Source organism: Microchirus variegatus (assembly GCF_963457635.1).
Source record: "Microchirus variegatus genome assembly, chromosome: 20".
NCBI classification, from domain to species: domain Eukaryota; kingdom Metazoa; phylum Chordata; class Actinopteri; order Pleuronectiformes; family Soleidae; genus Microchirus; species Microchirus variegatus.
The window spans coordinates 8,206,165-8,222,625 of record NC_139821.1 but is presented as its reverse complement, the minus strand read 5'-3'; the positions used below and the strand labels follow the sequence as shown (position 1 = coordinate 8,222,625).

General features: G+C 40.5%; 1 protein-coding gene across 1 annotated transcript in view; it reads right to left on the bottom strand.

Moving 5' to 3' along the window:
- cacna2d4a (calcium channel, voltage-dependent, alpha 2/delta subunit 4a) overlaps positions 1–14,536 on the bottom strand; it is a gene marked incomplete at its 3' end in the record, with an annotated part of 68,636 nt that extends 54,100 nt beyond the window's left edge. Inside the window, 23 exon segments of the mRNA XM_083906901.1 lie at positions 30–127; positions 212–257; positions 362–429; positions 597–658; positions 778–849; positions 937–1,023; positions 1,115–1,189; positions 1,545–1,625; positions 1,750–1,827; positions 3,425–3,558; positions 4,340–4,418; positions 4,542–4,655; positions 4,777–4,866; positions 6,046–6,120; positions 6,705–6,855; positions 8,050–8,110; positions 8,595–8,726; positions 8,810–8,972; positions 9,101–9,160; positions 9,242–9,358; positions 11,047–11,128; positions 12,416–12,603; positions 14,508–14,536. Of these exon segments, the coding sequence (XP_083763027.1) occupies positions 30–127; positions 212–257; positions 362–429; positions 597–658; positions 778–849; positions 937–1,023; positions 1,115–1,189; positions 1,545–1,625; positions 1,750–1,827; positions 3,425–3,558; positions 4,340–4,418; positions 4,542–4,655; positions 4,777–4,866; positions 6,046–6,120; positions 6,705–6,855; positions 8,050–8,110; positions 8,595–8,726; positions 8,810–8,972; positions 9,101–9,160; positions 9,242–9,358; positions 11,047–11,128; positions 12,416–12,582 (2,092 nt within the window). The 5' untranslated portion in view covers positions 12,583–12,603; positions 14,508–14,536.
- Positions 14,537–16,461: the final 1,925 nt, after the last annotated feature.

Genomic DNA, 16,461 nt, shown 5'->3' with positions numbered 1-16,461 from the left:
GATGTGCAGAGACGGAAGTTCTCACTTACACTCAAGATCTAATTCTTTACCAGTGAGGTATTGCACTACAGCTTCTAGCTGGCTCAGCTTGCGATGGGCCGGGTCAATGTCTGTCTCACAATACGTCCTAAAACACACATACACACAAGAATTACAACTGGTTATATCATGTGAAACCTTAAAATACTATTGATGGACTAGTTCTATTTACCATTCATTGGCTATGGTCAGATCTGGAGTCAATAAATCATGAAGACCTGAGGGAAAAGAGAAAAATATTATTATTATTTTTTTTTTTTAAATGCAGAACAGTAAGACAGTCAGACATAAATAGACAGACAGACAAAGCAGAAATATTTACCTTCTTCAACAGAGACATTCCCTATGAAGATATATTCTCCATATCCTCGAGTTAACACTATGCCCAGACTGTTAAAGACAGAAAGAGAGAAATGATTTTAATTGTACCATATGCTGTAAATTATTCTATTTTCTATGTTTATAAAAAGAGAAACAAAAGAAAACTTATTGGCAGCATTTATATAATCTTAAATTTGACACAGTAACCCTGTTGAGTCAAAATCAGTTGAACAAACCTAAATGGCGTCTCGTTGATGACAGTGTGGAAGTAATCATTCTTCAGGAACATCGCTCTTGTCTGTGAGAGAAAAAGAGATGACAGAAGTATGAACAGCTGGCACAGAAGATATACTAAAAAGTACTAAATTAGTTAATAAAATACAGGTAAATTGAATTTCTGATAGGATATTCACTCACTCCTTTATCCACAGTAGCTTTCACGTCTAAAGATAGAGTTCCAGTTTCTCCTTTAACCATGGCTGTCCTCAGCTGAAACACAGACATTACATATTTTCTATCAGTGAATACAGTGAAAGCAAACCGAATTGGAAAGAAAGAAAAATAAATGTGTCCCACTTTCTCCTCAGTGTCTTCCCATTCCACCTCAGACAGATCCACGCTGTTATAGTTGGGCTTTGGCTTAAGCTTCTTCCCCTCCTTATACTGTCACACAAAAGCATAAACAAACAAGTATATAAAGTTAGAGGAGCTCACCAGCTGCAATCACCCAGTGTATTATACAATACTAATTTACCAGAGGTCTCAGGTCAGGATGAGACAGGATGTAGCCATTGTTAGTGATCAGGTACACATAACCATGGACGCCCAACTGAAAAGACAAAGCATTGAGTATAAGCGTCACAGATCATTGACGAGTGAGGGCTATTTGCACAGCAGCCATTTTGACATGTTACAGCAGGAAAAGCAATAGATCTGTTGTTGGGTTGCCAACTTCCTGATAATAAAAAGGACTGGGATTAAAATACTCTTTATATATTGCAATTTACACACATACATCACATGGACTACATTATTCCCACATACTACACACTTTCACAGTTGAGTAAAAGCTGCAGTGTCCCTATGGATATCTCTGACGTCATTTTGACTATTAAAAAATAAAACTGCATGCCATACAGCTCTGTTTGTACAAACTAAACAGGTTACTATATCTGAACATTTACCTTGTATCTTGGAGCTAATCTCATCAGTTCTCTCAGGGCCACATCAGTTCCCACCACTCCCAGCAGAATACCATGAGATAGCTACAGGAAATACAAGCAGCTTATATGGATTATTGTTATCATTACACTGCACTGTCGAACAGAGAAGCCATGGAAGTCATGAAAATAATGGACATAAATACAACATGATAACATGAAGACTTACAGTCTCTTGCTTCTTGCTGAAGACAGGCATTGCCACCGAGGTCATCAGAAGCAGGCTTTCAGCCTGAGTGTTGAACAGCTGTGACACACACACACACACAACACACTGATTCTCACTCAAAGTTGTTATATTATGAGCAAATGACGAAATTCAAATGAGGCCAGCAGAAAAAATTATTCAGCAAAGTGAAATTGACCATGACATGATGATGATGTGTGGAGCAGAGGAAATGCTTAATTTGGTACATTTAATGACAAATATCGCACAAAGGAAATAATTGAGAAGTTGGGAAATGTTTGACAAAAAGAAGAAACATTACTGAAAATAATTAGGGATGTGGTGGTGGTGCAGACAATATTTAAAACTCTGAAAATAAACTGAGCAAGGCTAGGCGGAGCTATGCTAACGTTAGCATGTGAAGCTCAAATAGCTAACACAAGGAAAAAGTATGGTTTTGGGTTTAATTAAAAAAGGAAAATAGTGTCTAATAAAATTAGTTCAGTAAGAGTTAACATAGTGAACACAATTCAAAACTGACAACTAGTTAGCACAAAAGAAACCCACATTGCTACAGGTGTTGGATAAAAAATGGAAATTAAACTGAGCTAGGTTAGCGTAGAGGGTGAGCTATGCTAACGTTAGCACGTGAAGCTCAAATAGTTAACAACACAGGGGAAAAGTATGTTTTTGGGTTTATTTAAAAAAGGAAGATATTCTCTAACAAAATGAGTTGAGTTAGAGTTAAAGTAGTGAACACAATTCAAAACTGACAACTAGTTAGCACAAAAGAAACCCACATTGCTGCAGGTGTTGGGTAAAAATTAAGCCGAGGCTAAGCTAGTAGTGATGGGACAATATACGATATTAGCGCTCATTGTGTTAAAAATCACTTTTTATTAATTCATTAATTGTGATGACATTGTTTTATCGTGATATTTGTGAAAAGATAAAAACATTTATATTTACTTGAAGAGCCTGCATAACTCACCCACAAACAGTCCTTGTGATGTTTTCTTTTATGTGCCACAAGGGGGAGCTGCATCTTTCCTCATGTGATTGTATTAATTATTTTTCACAAAAATAGGTGAGGACAGAAAGCTATGCCTGTTTGAATTCAAGAATCTAAAAAGTATATATAGTTTTTCAGTCATTTCAATAATATCGTGAATCAAGAAGTAATTTTATATTGTCCCATACATACATACTAGTTTGTCTCTAATGCTACTGAAAACAACTAGAAACTGTTCAATTTAATTATGCAATACTATACTATAAATGCTATAGACTGCATTAGACTGCTAATGCTATTTTTTATCTTGTACGGTTACCTTTTCTGTGTTTGGCAACTGAAGATGGAGATGGAGGAAAAGACAACACAATGCATGACAATGGCAGAGAAAGCAAGTGCTAAACACGATGCACATAAGGCGCTATTAAATAGAAGCAAGGAAACAAGAATCAATAAAGTATATCCATTTTTTAAAGTAATATAACACTGGTTGTTATTTACTGAAGATGAGTTTTATGGTGCATAACATGGTGCTGCTGGGTAAAGAGGATAAAGTGAATGATTTATTGATTGTTCTTGCCGTTAGTGGGCTCTATATAAGGTTGTTTGCTCGGTCATTTACTGAGCGTAGTGCTTGGTGTTTGTTATCGACATATAGACACTGACCACACTGTCCATGTAGGCCTCGGTCCATATGATGTCATGATCGTGGTTGATGACCATAGGCCTGCTGAGAACATGGAGGTACTCCATGACATTTTCCTGCACATCAGCCAGCGTGGAGACGTGTGTGTAGTAGCCTGCAGGACACACAAACCCACATGTACATTATATTCACTTATATTCACATTATATTCATGTTATTGTTATCTTTTTGCCTCAATAATTTCAGTATTATTTGAAGAGCAATAGGTGTCTTATCTTCTACAAATGGAAGACAATGACGCCAGTGACAACAGGATTACGAAGCACTGCCAGGTAAGGATATGTGAATTTGTGTCTTCATTAATACGTAGTGTAACCTTAAGAATGCTGCCTACAGATGGGTTTTGGGGGAGAGCGTAAAAACAATAAGCATGTTTATCTGCTTATGACATTTTGTTGTTGGCAGAGGCAACTGCCAGTGTACACAACAGACGGGAACACACCTGTTACCCATTACACACACACACAAACACACACAAACAGATATTGTGTTTTTGGCTGGGGATGTGTTTATAGTGTATCTGTGCTTATAATCAGGTATTTAGTCGAGGGTTTTTGATGTACTCAGAGCAGGATAAAGTGATTATTTTCAGACATGAGCTGCTGTAATTCACAGGAGGAAAGCACCAGCTGGGAACACTACAGAGGACAAAAAGACCTTTTTATCTTAAAAACAAGTAAAACCTCAAAGCCTTGTTTTATAAAAGCCTTACATGTTTTCACCACATGAGAACTACTTTCACATCATCGGTTATATATATACTAAACTACCTCAATCAACCAACTGGGGGGAGCTTTTTTATTTCAAAATGAAGCAGAAAAGTGTTGACTGCAGTGGATTTCCCATTGTTGTACACAACTGTACATTTGTTTTACCTTTATTGTTGCAGGCAATCCATTTAACATTTTCTGCAAATGTCATCTCTCGTCCAATTAGATAGGTGAACACTCTGACCTGTAGTGACAATTAAAAACATATATATAAGCGCATCCATTTGATTTCCCCACTTAACCTCATAAAAGATGTGAGTGACAAGTGATTTCATCAGTGCTTGTGTGTAAGAGTGTGTGTTAATACCTTTCGTTCTGGCCAGTTTAACGCCTCAAAAACATCCCGGAAGTCCTCCATTGCTCCGTCTGTAACCAGCATGATGGCCTGGTTACACAGGCTGCCCTGGCCCAGTGCAGCAGCCTTAAGTCACACAAGAACACAATTATGCAACGTGTTGTAAGGTATCATTCATAAGAAAACAACGAACTGGGTTCTACACACAATTCACACAGCTCTGTGGTTGTTGAAAAGAGGAGCATACCTCATTAAGGATCTTGAACGATTCCTTCAGTGCATTTTTCACTTTGCCCTCTCCTTTGACATGGAGTTGTTCAACGAGAAGCTTGAAATGCTGGAGAGAGACACACAGCGGATACAAAAGAGTGACACTGTCAGGTCACTATGAGGACGTGTCAAACTCAAGGCCCGGGGGCCAGATGTGGCCCGCCACGTCATTTTATGTGGCCCGCGAGTGGTTAATTGGTCTTAAAAATCTGTGTTAAAATAGGTATGCTGCTTGAAGTCATGCATTGACCATAAACTACATTTCCCACAATGCATGGAGATTGTGTTACCCGCAAAGTGACGGCACCGCCACTAGATCGCAGTGTATCATTGTATATGCATCATCCGACGAGTGAAATTGAATGATATATTATATATATATTATTATATATAATTGTTCTGAATTGTTAATTGTGTGTGAGTGAATGGTTGTTTTTCTCCTATGTCCAGTTCGGTAAAAGATGAATTAATGGATGTTGAGTCTCTTTTTTGACTTACAGTGGGATTAAACGAGCTAAAAATCACTGTTATTCGATACAGAGACTCTGTATAACGACAACAAAACTTAAAATCCTCCTCCTGTAAATGTGTGCTTGCCACGCGTTTATGCTTGAGCACTTCAGCCAACATCTGTAAGCCCATTCTGTTACTGCTTGCCTCACAAGGCTTTCAGCCTATCCAATCCCTCGCTGACGGGTCATGTGACAGACTTAATATTGTCGGCAAGCAGCAACCTTACCTGATCTACCACTACGTGGGGGTGGGGGTAGGGGGGTTAGAAGTAGGGCAAGCATCCAACACACACACACACAGAGGACTGATCAAACTAAGCAGGTGGTGAGATAGAGAGAATGAAACTAAAATAGATGAGGAAATCTGTCTGAGGTGTGCATGGATATTCATAAAGCTGCAAAAGAAAGAGACGAAATAAATGATTATAGGAGGAAAAGAGATGACAGGAGGAGGAGGTGGAGGATAAAGACAGGAGAGACATCTGTGGTTTCGAAAATAAAGTGCGAGTTTCCTCGCTAAATCCTGGGAAGAAATGTTTTCCTTCCAGTGTTTGTTCTCTGTGATGTTTTAAGAGTCATCTGACGACATCTGAAGACTTTGTCCTGAGAGGATTAGCGAGATAACGGCTTATGATTAATAGGTTAACGGAGGTTAAGTGAATGAATTAGGTATGACCCCATGTGAGCGTGCGTGCACTCGAGTGTGTGTGTGTGTGTGTGCGTGCACGAGTTACCTCTCTGTTATCCAAATCAGCTTGAACCAGCGTGCCCTTGAAGCAGGGTTCAACATAGCGAACATAGTCACTGTACTAGAGAGAGAGAGAAGACACATACACAGAAAAAATCAATATAATCAACCATCACAGCAACCAATACAATAATGTATAATAGAAAAATCAATATTACACTATCAATCCTAATGAGTTTCTTATTCTGTTGCACAAAAACGGAGATAAATGAATTCTTCCGCTTTCTAGAATTCACATCAAGTCCAAATTGCAGCGTGTTATTCCTGATTAAGACCCTTTTATTGACGGAGAGTAATAACTCATTCTCATTCTGCTGCACGGCATCTCCACTGTGAAGCACTGCAGCTTTAAATGATGTGTTAAAACAGCTTAAAGGCAGCGGATTTTCAGTCACACCAGGATAAACCATGCTTATTATTACACCACTATGTAGTTGTGCAACTAAGTGCAGCGACGAATAGTGAAACACCTAAAAATGTCATTTTCAGATCCCCATGATGAATGTATTCACCTTAGTCTTTTTAAAGAACCTGCATCTTAGCATGACAGTGCATTTGGGTGTTAATCTGTCTGTCGCCGCGACTTAGAAACACTTGCGTTAGCAGACTGCTCATGCATGTGTGTGTGCGTGTGTGTGTACTAACAGCGATAATGTTGACAAAGTCATTTTCTCCCAGTGTATCCAGGATCGTATTGATGGTGTGTTTGGCGATGGTCATTCTGAGTCCCTTCATGCTGCCGCTGACGTCCACCACAATCACCACATCTTTAGGGGATGTGGCTGCCTGAATATACCTAGAGAGACAGACAGATGGATTTGTTTGCAGTACAGACCAGACCATGTAACTCAAATAACAGCGTCATTAACAGCAGACAAAGGACAGAGTTCAATCCTTATCCTTTTATATGTTCCCCTGTTTGTCTGTCCAGTCTTCCCTTCATCTCTTTACTACCGTCCCTTGATTTTCCCAAGCTCATTAACATCAATGAGATTTCCCCCAGCACAGGCTGTGATGGGCAATTTTTTTTCAAAATCGGAGCCGCCTTTGTACAATAATGTTCCGTCAGTCAATCAAGCTCCTGTTTCATTCGGAAGACCTTTCACACAGAAGCTATTTAACACGTCACAGTCGGAAAAATTGTGTAACAAAAGGTCTATTTAACAGCTCTGTGTCGGTGTCACTCAGCGTTATGGCTGCTGTCGCGGCGTCATGATTCATTCTTGGCAAAGGCCAAAGCCGTTGACGATGTTATTAGTTACACCTGAGCTTTTCCTTCGCTCGGAGAAGTCGAAATGTGAAAAAGGGGCCAGTTATCAAGACTGACAGACAGACTGAGGGCATCATGTCAAGCACTGAACAAGAAAAACTCAAGGCGATTTCAGACCATGCTTCTGGTCATGAATGTGATTAGTGTGGATGGTGCACTGACAAAGTGCCTTCCAACCTCACAAGCAGAGAGGTAAGAGGATAGTTTTTGGCTCCTGGTTGAATAACGTATTGTGGGTTACTGAGCGAAAACTAAATCAGTGATAGTTGATTTACAGGGCCCTGGACGCCTCTTTGGTGAGGTGTTTCCGGGCACATCCCACTGGGAGGAGACCCCGGGGAAGACCCAGGACCATTGACCTGGGAACACCTTGGGATTCCCCTGGAAGAGCTGGAAGAAGTTTCCCGGGAAGAGGGAAGTTTGGGCTGCTACCCCCGCGATCCGACCTCGGATAAGTGGTAGAAGATGGATGGATGGATGGATGATTTACAGGGTATTTTAGCCAAGTATCTCACTGATAGCAAATTGTCAGCGCAGAACAATGATGACAACCTGAGACAGGTTTTTTTCCTGCTTTATGTTATTTTCCAGTTAGTGTGCTTAGTCTTTTGTTAGATCCCAAGGAGCACTTGTAGAACTTGTAGAACTAGAACAACCTACAGATGATAAACAGTGCTCATAAAGCACAGACATCAAAGGTAGATTTCATCGAGGACATACCAATTTCTGTTTCTGCAATCAAAAGTGACCACGCCGTTTTCATCTGGAGTCCACTGGATCCCTACAGAGAGAGAAGAGGGACCGATCAAACACTGACACTCAGATGACAGAGCCCATGCTTAGCTTGCAGGTTGAATGGATGGATGACGAAAGAAACAAATGCACGTAAAAGCGGGTGGTAAAGGGCTGTCAAACGAGGGAGTGATTGATCGGCTGTGTCACAAATCCTCTGCTAATTAGTTCTCAAACACACACACACACACACACACACACACACACACACACACACACACACACACACACACACACACACACACACACACACACACACACACACACACAGAAGAGGGCTCATCAGCAGCCACGCTGCAGCAAAAGACAGAGTCATCACATTTGACTGACAGCCTCCTGCTTTGTCAGTTGCTGCGTAAGTCGTTCCATTCGGCTTGTGCAGCTGGATGTTTCTGCACGGCTCGCGAGAAAGAGCCACGGAAGAGGAGGAGGAGACTGATGTTTGTTTACGGCAGAGTTGTATATGTACATGCCTGGGTACAGCCTGAAGAAGCCCGTAGAGCTGCCAAAGTACTGCCACGTGAGCGTCGGGTCTTTCTGGAAGTTGTCGATGAAGACGTCATTCAGAGCCTCAGACATGTAGACTCCATTGATAATGTCTGGATCTGGAGAAAAAGAATAACAAATGAAATGGCTGATGGTAATAGGATGCATTATAATGTGCTGTACATGTCTGTGCGTGTGTTACCTCTGTTGTAGACATTAGTGGGGACTTGTATGTTGCTCAGTTGCGTGTTGACTGGAAGTGAATTGAAGTGCTCATTCGCCTCCAGAGGGAATTCTCCTCCCAGCGGCACAGAGTTCCCATCCCCGTCAAACGAGTTGATAAGCATGGAGTTGTAATAATCAAACTAGATGGAAAAATAACAAATAAGGACTTTACGTGAACTGAAAAAGTGCCTTTAGTACATATACATTCAGACAAATAAGTGTCACAAGACAGTCTGTAGATGACAGACGGAGGTATTTTGTCACGTACCTCCAGCGTCTCGTTGTAATCGTGGTACAAATCTGCATCCTCCGCTGCTTCTGCTAACCTCTGTGATAAAACAGAACTGGTTTTTAGAGACAAGGCTCATGGTGACTGACACAACTGTCCGTTTACAGAATGTACGTTGACCTTCACGGATTTCATCTTCCTGCCGAGCATCTCCTCCATCTCCTCCGCGAACTTCTTCACCAGCTCCTCTCCGTCCACCTCCTCCAGCTTCACCACGCCCTCGATATCCTTGTATTTCTTCAAAAACCAGACACACATACAAACATTACTTTATCAACGTCAAGTGTTTATCACAGAACTAAACATACTTAAGCGTCTACGTGGCTATATATAGTCCGTGTTATTACCTGTGGACTGAAACACTCATTCCCTGCTGGAGTCGTTTTACATCACCTTCAGTAAGATTATTTATTGCCCTTGCTCAGCGCTCTGATATAGGTTATTAAAATGTCAAGGTTATTGGATTCATGAAAAATAGCCAGTGCTCAAAATTTCCAGCAGAAAAGGTCCATTCATAACAAGTCTTTGAATTTAAACTGAAGATATATTACAGCTCTTCCCCTGGTGTCGCTTTTCAATTTCCTTGACAAAACAAACCAAGCGGAACGGAACAACAGATAAGACAAACAAATAGATATAAAACAGAGAAAGGGTGAAATCAAATCATCTGAGTGCATGACTTGTTTGTCATTACACCAGAATGAACCTTTTATATTTATATCAGCTCCTCGGAGATGGTCTTTTGGACATCCATGTGTTTACAATAGCACATAGTGAGAGATATTCAGCTGCAACTCCACAACATGTACGATATAACAAAAATCAACACAGGTGAGCGCTGTTCAAACCGTGTGATAAAAGAGCGATAAGTATAAATCTGGAGTTTAAACAGAGAGACGGTGAGTCGGTGCACATTTCTGTAGAGACACGGTTTGTGTGTGTGTGTTTGTGGCAGATGGTGAATGGGCCTGCTGGGGATTGTACAATGTGGCCATGCAGGGAGAGACCGCACATCCTTTAATTACAAAAACACACACGAACATGAACCTCCTTCCTCTGGAGCCTCTCCACAGTAAGAAACACAGAAATGTATGTATACGTGCTTATAAAGGACTTCTTATCTTATAGAGAACAACATTATGGAACAAAAACAACAGTAATGGTCCTCATAGGGACCAGAACCTGGTTCTTATGTCAGAACCTGACTTCTGAGGAACTAGTTAAGGTTAGGGCAAGCGTGCCATCACTGCGGGTCTCTGGGCCATGTGCAGATGTTACACACCAAATGTATGCCAGTCAGTTGTGTTCTCATTGGCTGATGTGGCAGAGGGGGAGAAGGAGGGGGGAGGAGGGATTAGCCATGTGACCTTTGATCAACATCCCCCTGTAAATGATTATTTGTTTGTTGTTTTCGCATCTGGGTTTGTTTGTGTTCTGCGCTCCCACTGTAATTTAAAAATTATAATAATGGTAATGCAATCGCAAAATCATCTACATAAACCTTTCTATCAGCAGCCACTTTATTGGGTACAACCGCTCAGCTGATCATCATTAACAAAATCAGCCAATCACATGGCATCAGGACGTGCTGCTGAGGCTCTAACCGAGCACCAGAATAGAGAGGGAAAGTGACTTTGAGTGTGGTTGTTGGTCCTTTGGGGCTCGTCTGCGAGTTTACAAAACTGATGTTTTAATTGGATTTTTACACACAACCATCTAGAATTTATACAGAATGGGTAGACAAAAAGAAAGTATCCACGTAGCAGCAGTTATGTGGTTCTCAATTGGTTAAAAACTATAAAAAGGCATCAGTAACTCCCAACAATCACTCAAATAATCACTTGTTACAACCAAGGTATGCAAAGGATCATACACTATCATAGGAATAATCAGTTAAAATGTTTAAATTCTGTGTGTTCTCCTACCTTTTGCAGCAGTTTAGCTCCAGAGTATCGAGCAGACAGAGCGGCGATCTCTTTGCCAAAGGACACAGCCCACTGCTGAACCCTGGACACGGAAGGAAACAAAATCCATCAGATACACAAATGATTAGGCTTTTCTTCTTGCATCAAGAGATGATGGTTGATCATGTAGTGGATTTTGGTCCAGGTTCTTTTCAACCATCCACATCTTATCGTATCATATCGCTCAGCTCTAAGTGTGTCAACAAAAATGCTGTTGCCACATTATTAGTATCATTTTGCAATATAAGTCATGTCTGAATTCAGAAATAGTGAAACACATTATAATAAACGTATTGGAAGTAAAAAGTGCCAGGAGTTAGAAAAGCTTATTCAAGAAAACAAAGACAATACAAACATTTATATACAGTTCATGTCAACCTCTGTCTAAATCTTGTTTAAAAAAAAAATAAGTGGCTGATAAAATGGTTTGCACTGAAGGGTGGAAAACATGATCAGCCAATCATGTTGAGAGGTTACCGAGCGTTCACCAGTTTCAGATTAAGAGAGATTACAGTGAAGGTGACAGTCAAAGCTGACATGCTTCCAGGTCACGGAGTCATTTTGTGTTCAATAATATGGAGTCATTCTGCAAATCCTCCAAGTGAATGCAGCCAAGGTAAGATAAACAGAACAGAGGTCAGGGAGTAGACAGGATGTGACAGATGGCTCGACCAATAGGGAGCCAGTCGGCTTGCTGCTAGTCAGCAGGCAGCATTGTAACGGATAACCTGCCAGCCTTGGTACTAAAAAAAAAAACTTAACTTGTTGATATTTTCATAACAAAATGTATGTGTTTTCTGCCGAGAGAGGGAATATAACTCATGAGAAATGAAGCGGGGGGACATAGTGTAAAGCACAAATAGGAAAGGTCAAAAGGTCAACACAGCCACAGATTTGTATCAGCTTGGATAAATAAACTGTGAAAATAAAAATATGAAATATAAACTGTCATATACCTATTTATTTTAAATGAATTAATGAATGTGTTTGGTTATTAGCTCAATATATACATCAATTTATTTTGGCTGAAGCTGCAGAGGAACTGGACGAGAGTTTGGCAGTTTAGTTCTGCCCCGCAGGTGCCCATATGGCCCATATATATTTATATATATACAGTATACAACAGGAACTCTATTGACTCATCCATCTGACATGTGGATTCAAGGATATAAAGCTACTTGTTGATGTCCCAGGGTGTCCATATTTGGTAAAACAGCTCATGTAATGTCTTTATAAATATACATTTTGTTGTCTTTTTTGGAGTAAATAACCAAAAACTGTGATCTGCATTTGTGTCCTCGTCAAATTCTCTACTGCGAACTGTACTCACGTCTCTGGTGGGATCTTCATCTGACCGTCGACCATCAGGCACAGCGAGCCGGACAGGATAATCCACATCAGCATCGTCAGCCTCCCTCTCTGCGGCCAACTTGTATCCCATTTAGTGGCATTCCCGGCATTCCGGCGCTTCATCCCTGCAGCTGCTGCCATTTGCATTAGTCCAGCGGTTGTTGCACACTGGCGCCAAAAAAGAAAGGGACGGAATCGGGACAAAACGAAACTGAGATTAGACATGCTCAGATTACAGTGCAAAAACATTGAAATAAATAAATACAATCAGAGAAGGGAGCGTTTGTATCATATGGCCAGAACAAAAACAAATTATTACTGCTTTCTGACCACAGCTGCTGTAACACTTTTTTAACTTTCATACAGTTTTAGCAATCTCTACATCACTGAATTTCTGTATAGATGAATAACTCATGTTTGTACTCAACTTATTTTACCCTTTAAATTCACACTTTAAAAATAAAAGACATCGTCTGTGTAAGTGGTTCAGCTGTCAATCAACACTACATCTTTAACAAATACCAGCTTTGACTTGAACTATAACTAGCTATTATTTAGTCATTTACAGGCAGCAGAAACACATTTTAAACATGTGTTATCTATGTAAAAAATGCTTGAAAAGTAAAACTTGTCACTAGACTTTTAAGTATCAACAATAGATCATATAAAAAATAATTCGTTAATGGAGTTATTGGTCTCGAACAGAACTAGTTTCAGGTACTCTACAATAGAACATGATGTCAATTTTGCAAATTGTGTTCCCATTTAGTGGATAATAGATCATAATATACTCATGTGCATGTATACAGTATATATCCAATAGGATGCTGGTTGCAAAACGTGGCACTGGCCAATTCTAGGGGATTCTGATGGATACTGGTCTACAACAACTCCTGGGGAAAATATCTGGTTCTTAAGCACCTACATTTACCAGTTAGATTCTAACTTTGTCCATGTGTCATGTGGTGCTACAGAGATTTGTTCTTTGGAAATAACTTCCTGCCCTGGCTGAAAATGATGCTGATGAGAGCAGAGAGAAGGCCATGTTTGAGGGCCATGATTGAGGGACCTTTCTGTAAGAAGTTTGCATGTTCTCCCCGTGTGTGCATGGGTTTTCTCCGGGTTCTCCAGTTTCCTCCCACAGTCCAAACACATGTGACCCTCAAGTGGAGGATAAAGTGGTTGACAATGAATGAATGAATGAATCCGAACAGGCTGCAAAGTCTAAAGAAGCTATTAAGTTCATTCAAACTGAGGGTGACTGCAGATATCTGTGGAGGCATTACTGCATTATATGCCCTCTTTATTCACGACGTATGTGTTTTCTTGAGTGAATGAAAACAGTGATCAGAGCTGCACTAAAAATCAACCACAAAAACTTTTTCCTCAACTTGCCTGGTAAAGTAATTGTTACACAAAGTTTAAAGTTCAGTCGAGTTTTCTGACAGACATTCATGTGGAGTTCAAATTTTCAAAACTGTCAACAGACTTTGTCACTGAAGACTCAACACATCCTGCTCAAGAGGAGCAAAGGATCCAGGAACACCCGACGATACACTCTTAGAAATAAAAGTGCTAAGTAGAACCATATAAGGTTCGTCGGCTTGTCCTCATAGGAGAACCCTTTTTGGCTCCAGGTAGAACCTTGGTTCCACCAAGAACCCTTTTAAAACCCTTTATTCAGTAAAAGGGCTTTTAAAGGGTTCTCTGGATCAAAATTGTTCTTACTGAAACCATTAGTGTTACCAAGAACCCTTGAAAGCAAATGGTTCCAGGTAGAACCTCAGCCCTTGGAGAAGGACCCTTTTGGAACCCTTATTTCTAAGAGTGTAGATAAAAGCAAGTCACAGAATTAGGACTCAATGTGGCTTCTTAGAATGAATGAATGATACTCAGAAGCCACAGAAAGACTTGAAGCTGCTTTTTCTTACGAGACAAAGGAGTGAAAAGGTCCCAAGAGCTGTCCAGAAATGCAGCGGCGTGCAAATTTAACAGCAGCATAAAAGTGGGTTGCAAGAAGATTGACATACTCCAAACAATGACAGACTGGACGGCACAGACCGTTTACTCACTGTGTCATGTCGTTTAAAAACAGACAGAATTTTTAAAAAAAGTGTCTGATGAGTCGATGTCAGCTGAGCAGGTTGTTTCGGCCAACGAGCGAGTCTACAAAGAGTTTCTCTTGGAAATCAAAGGTCACCTCTTCGCACCAGGAGTCAAAACAGAGTCCCGCCATAGTCCTACACCTCCCTCACTTCACCGCTTGATCCTAGCTCTGCTCCTGCCATCGTCCACCTCTCTCCTCTCTGTGCTCCCTCTCTTACAGTAGATCTTCAGGAGAACTGGGATGTCCTGGTAAGACTTCACAAGCTCAATCCTTGTGTGGTGTTTCCCCTGAACTAAAACACACACACATCCAAAAGATTCCTGAAGTTTCACATTTTGCTGCTGACATCACAAAACCCATGAAGGATCCAAACCTAAAATCAGGCAACACCTGAGAGTCAGATGGTTGGAGTGGACAGAGGGATAGAAGGACTTCCTCCTCCTCCACCTCTCTCTCTCTCTATAGCACATCTCTCCCTGCTCTCTGGCATCAGTTTATACCATAATCCAGGCAGGATTAAACCCCTCCTTACTCCTTTTCTATCTCTCTGGCTCACTCACTCACTCGCTCACTCACACATCAACGCAAATGCTATCTCTCTCATCGTTGTCTAATGCTCTTTGACCTAAACTGTGTTTCTAGTCCTTCTCTCTGTTTTTTTCCCCTCCTTAATCTCTCATCATCAGGCGTTCTCTCTCTCTCTCTCTCTCTCTCACCTGACACTTCTCCATTCTTCTCTCACTTTTGTGTCTTTCTCGACAAAAATAAACAGAGGATGAGTTGTTACAATTAAGAATTATCATTTGGAAGAAAGGGGGAGGGGGAGGGCAAAGAAAATGATGAAAAAAGACAAATAAAACGGACAAATGGAAACAAAGCAAAGGACAAAGAGTCGTGATATTGTTGGTGGAGGAAGATGCACTTAATTAACACTTATTTACAACATAAACACAGTGAGACACCTAGTGGACACTTGTCTTTCACACATAAATTACATACACAACTCACACCCGTACAAATGTCAGTCTATAAAAAATATGCTCATATTTTACGTTTTTTCTGGGTGAAAGTGTGTAAAGACTCCAGTTCATAGGTAAAAAGTATCATCCTATGGGATTACTGAGCATACATTTACATTATGTAATGCATATAGATTTAGTCTGTAGAAGCCATTGCACAGTTTAGGAATATCTGTGTCTAGATTAGATATTGTAGGGATTTTGCAGTGAACATAAACTTTGTATCGTGTACCTTTTCTGAATATTTGCACTTATTTGCATATTTTAGCCATTCCTCCTGAGCAGTATAATGTGTGTGTGTTTTTTTAATACAATCTGAATAACTATATGAGAGCAAAGACATGATGCTGAAAAGAGGCGGAGTTCTTAAATGGTGCTGTCTGCTGCTGCTGGGACCATTAATCCACATTTAACTACATACGAGGGGCGAACAGTCAGAAACACACACACAACATATACACACATACAGCAATAACACACACACACACACACACATTGTAAAACATCTGTTCATGCTGTTATTGAAATGAAAACGCAGTGAAAACACAATCTGGCACGCAAAACCCCTGAATGCTGCCATGGAAACACAAAGGGTTCAGATTAATACGAGACAATAGAGACTGAAAGTGTAATACAAACAATCCTTACACACACACACACACACACACACAGTATATCCAACCACACACAGCTGTAACTCCCCTCCTCCTCCCCCACTGACCCAGATCACTGATGATGGAGATGAACTCAGCTCAGAGAAGCTCGTCAGTGTCAATGGAGAAGTTTGTGTAAAGAACCCCGCGCATCATAATCCACTACTGTCAAAACAGTACATATACAATTATTTGTGAGTGTATAAAATACAGTATTTAAAACATATACATGTAAAAATAATGTTTT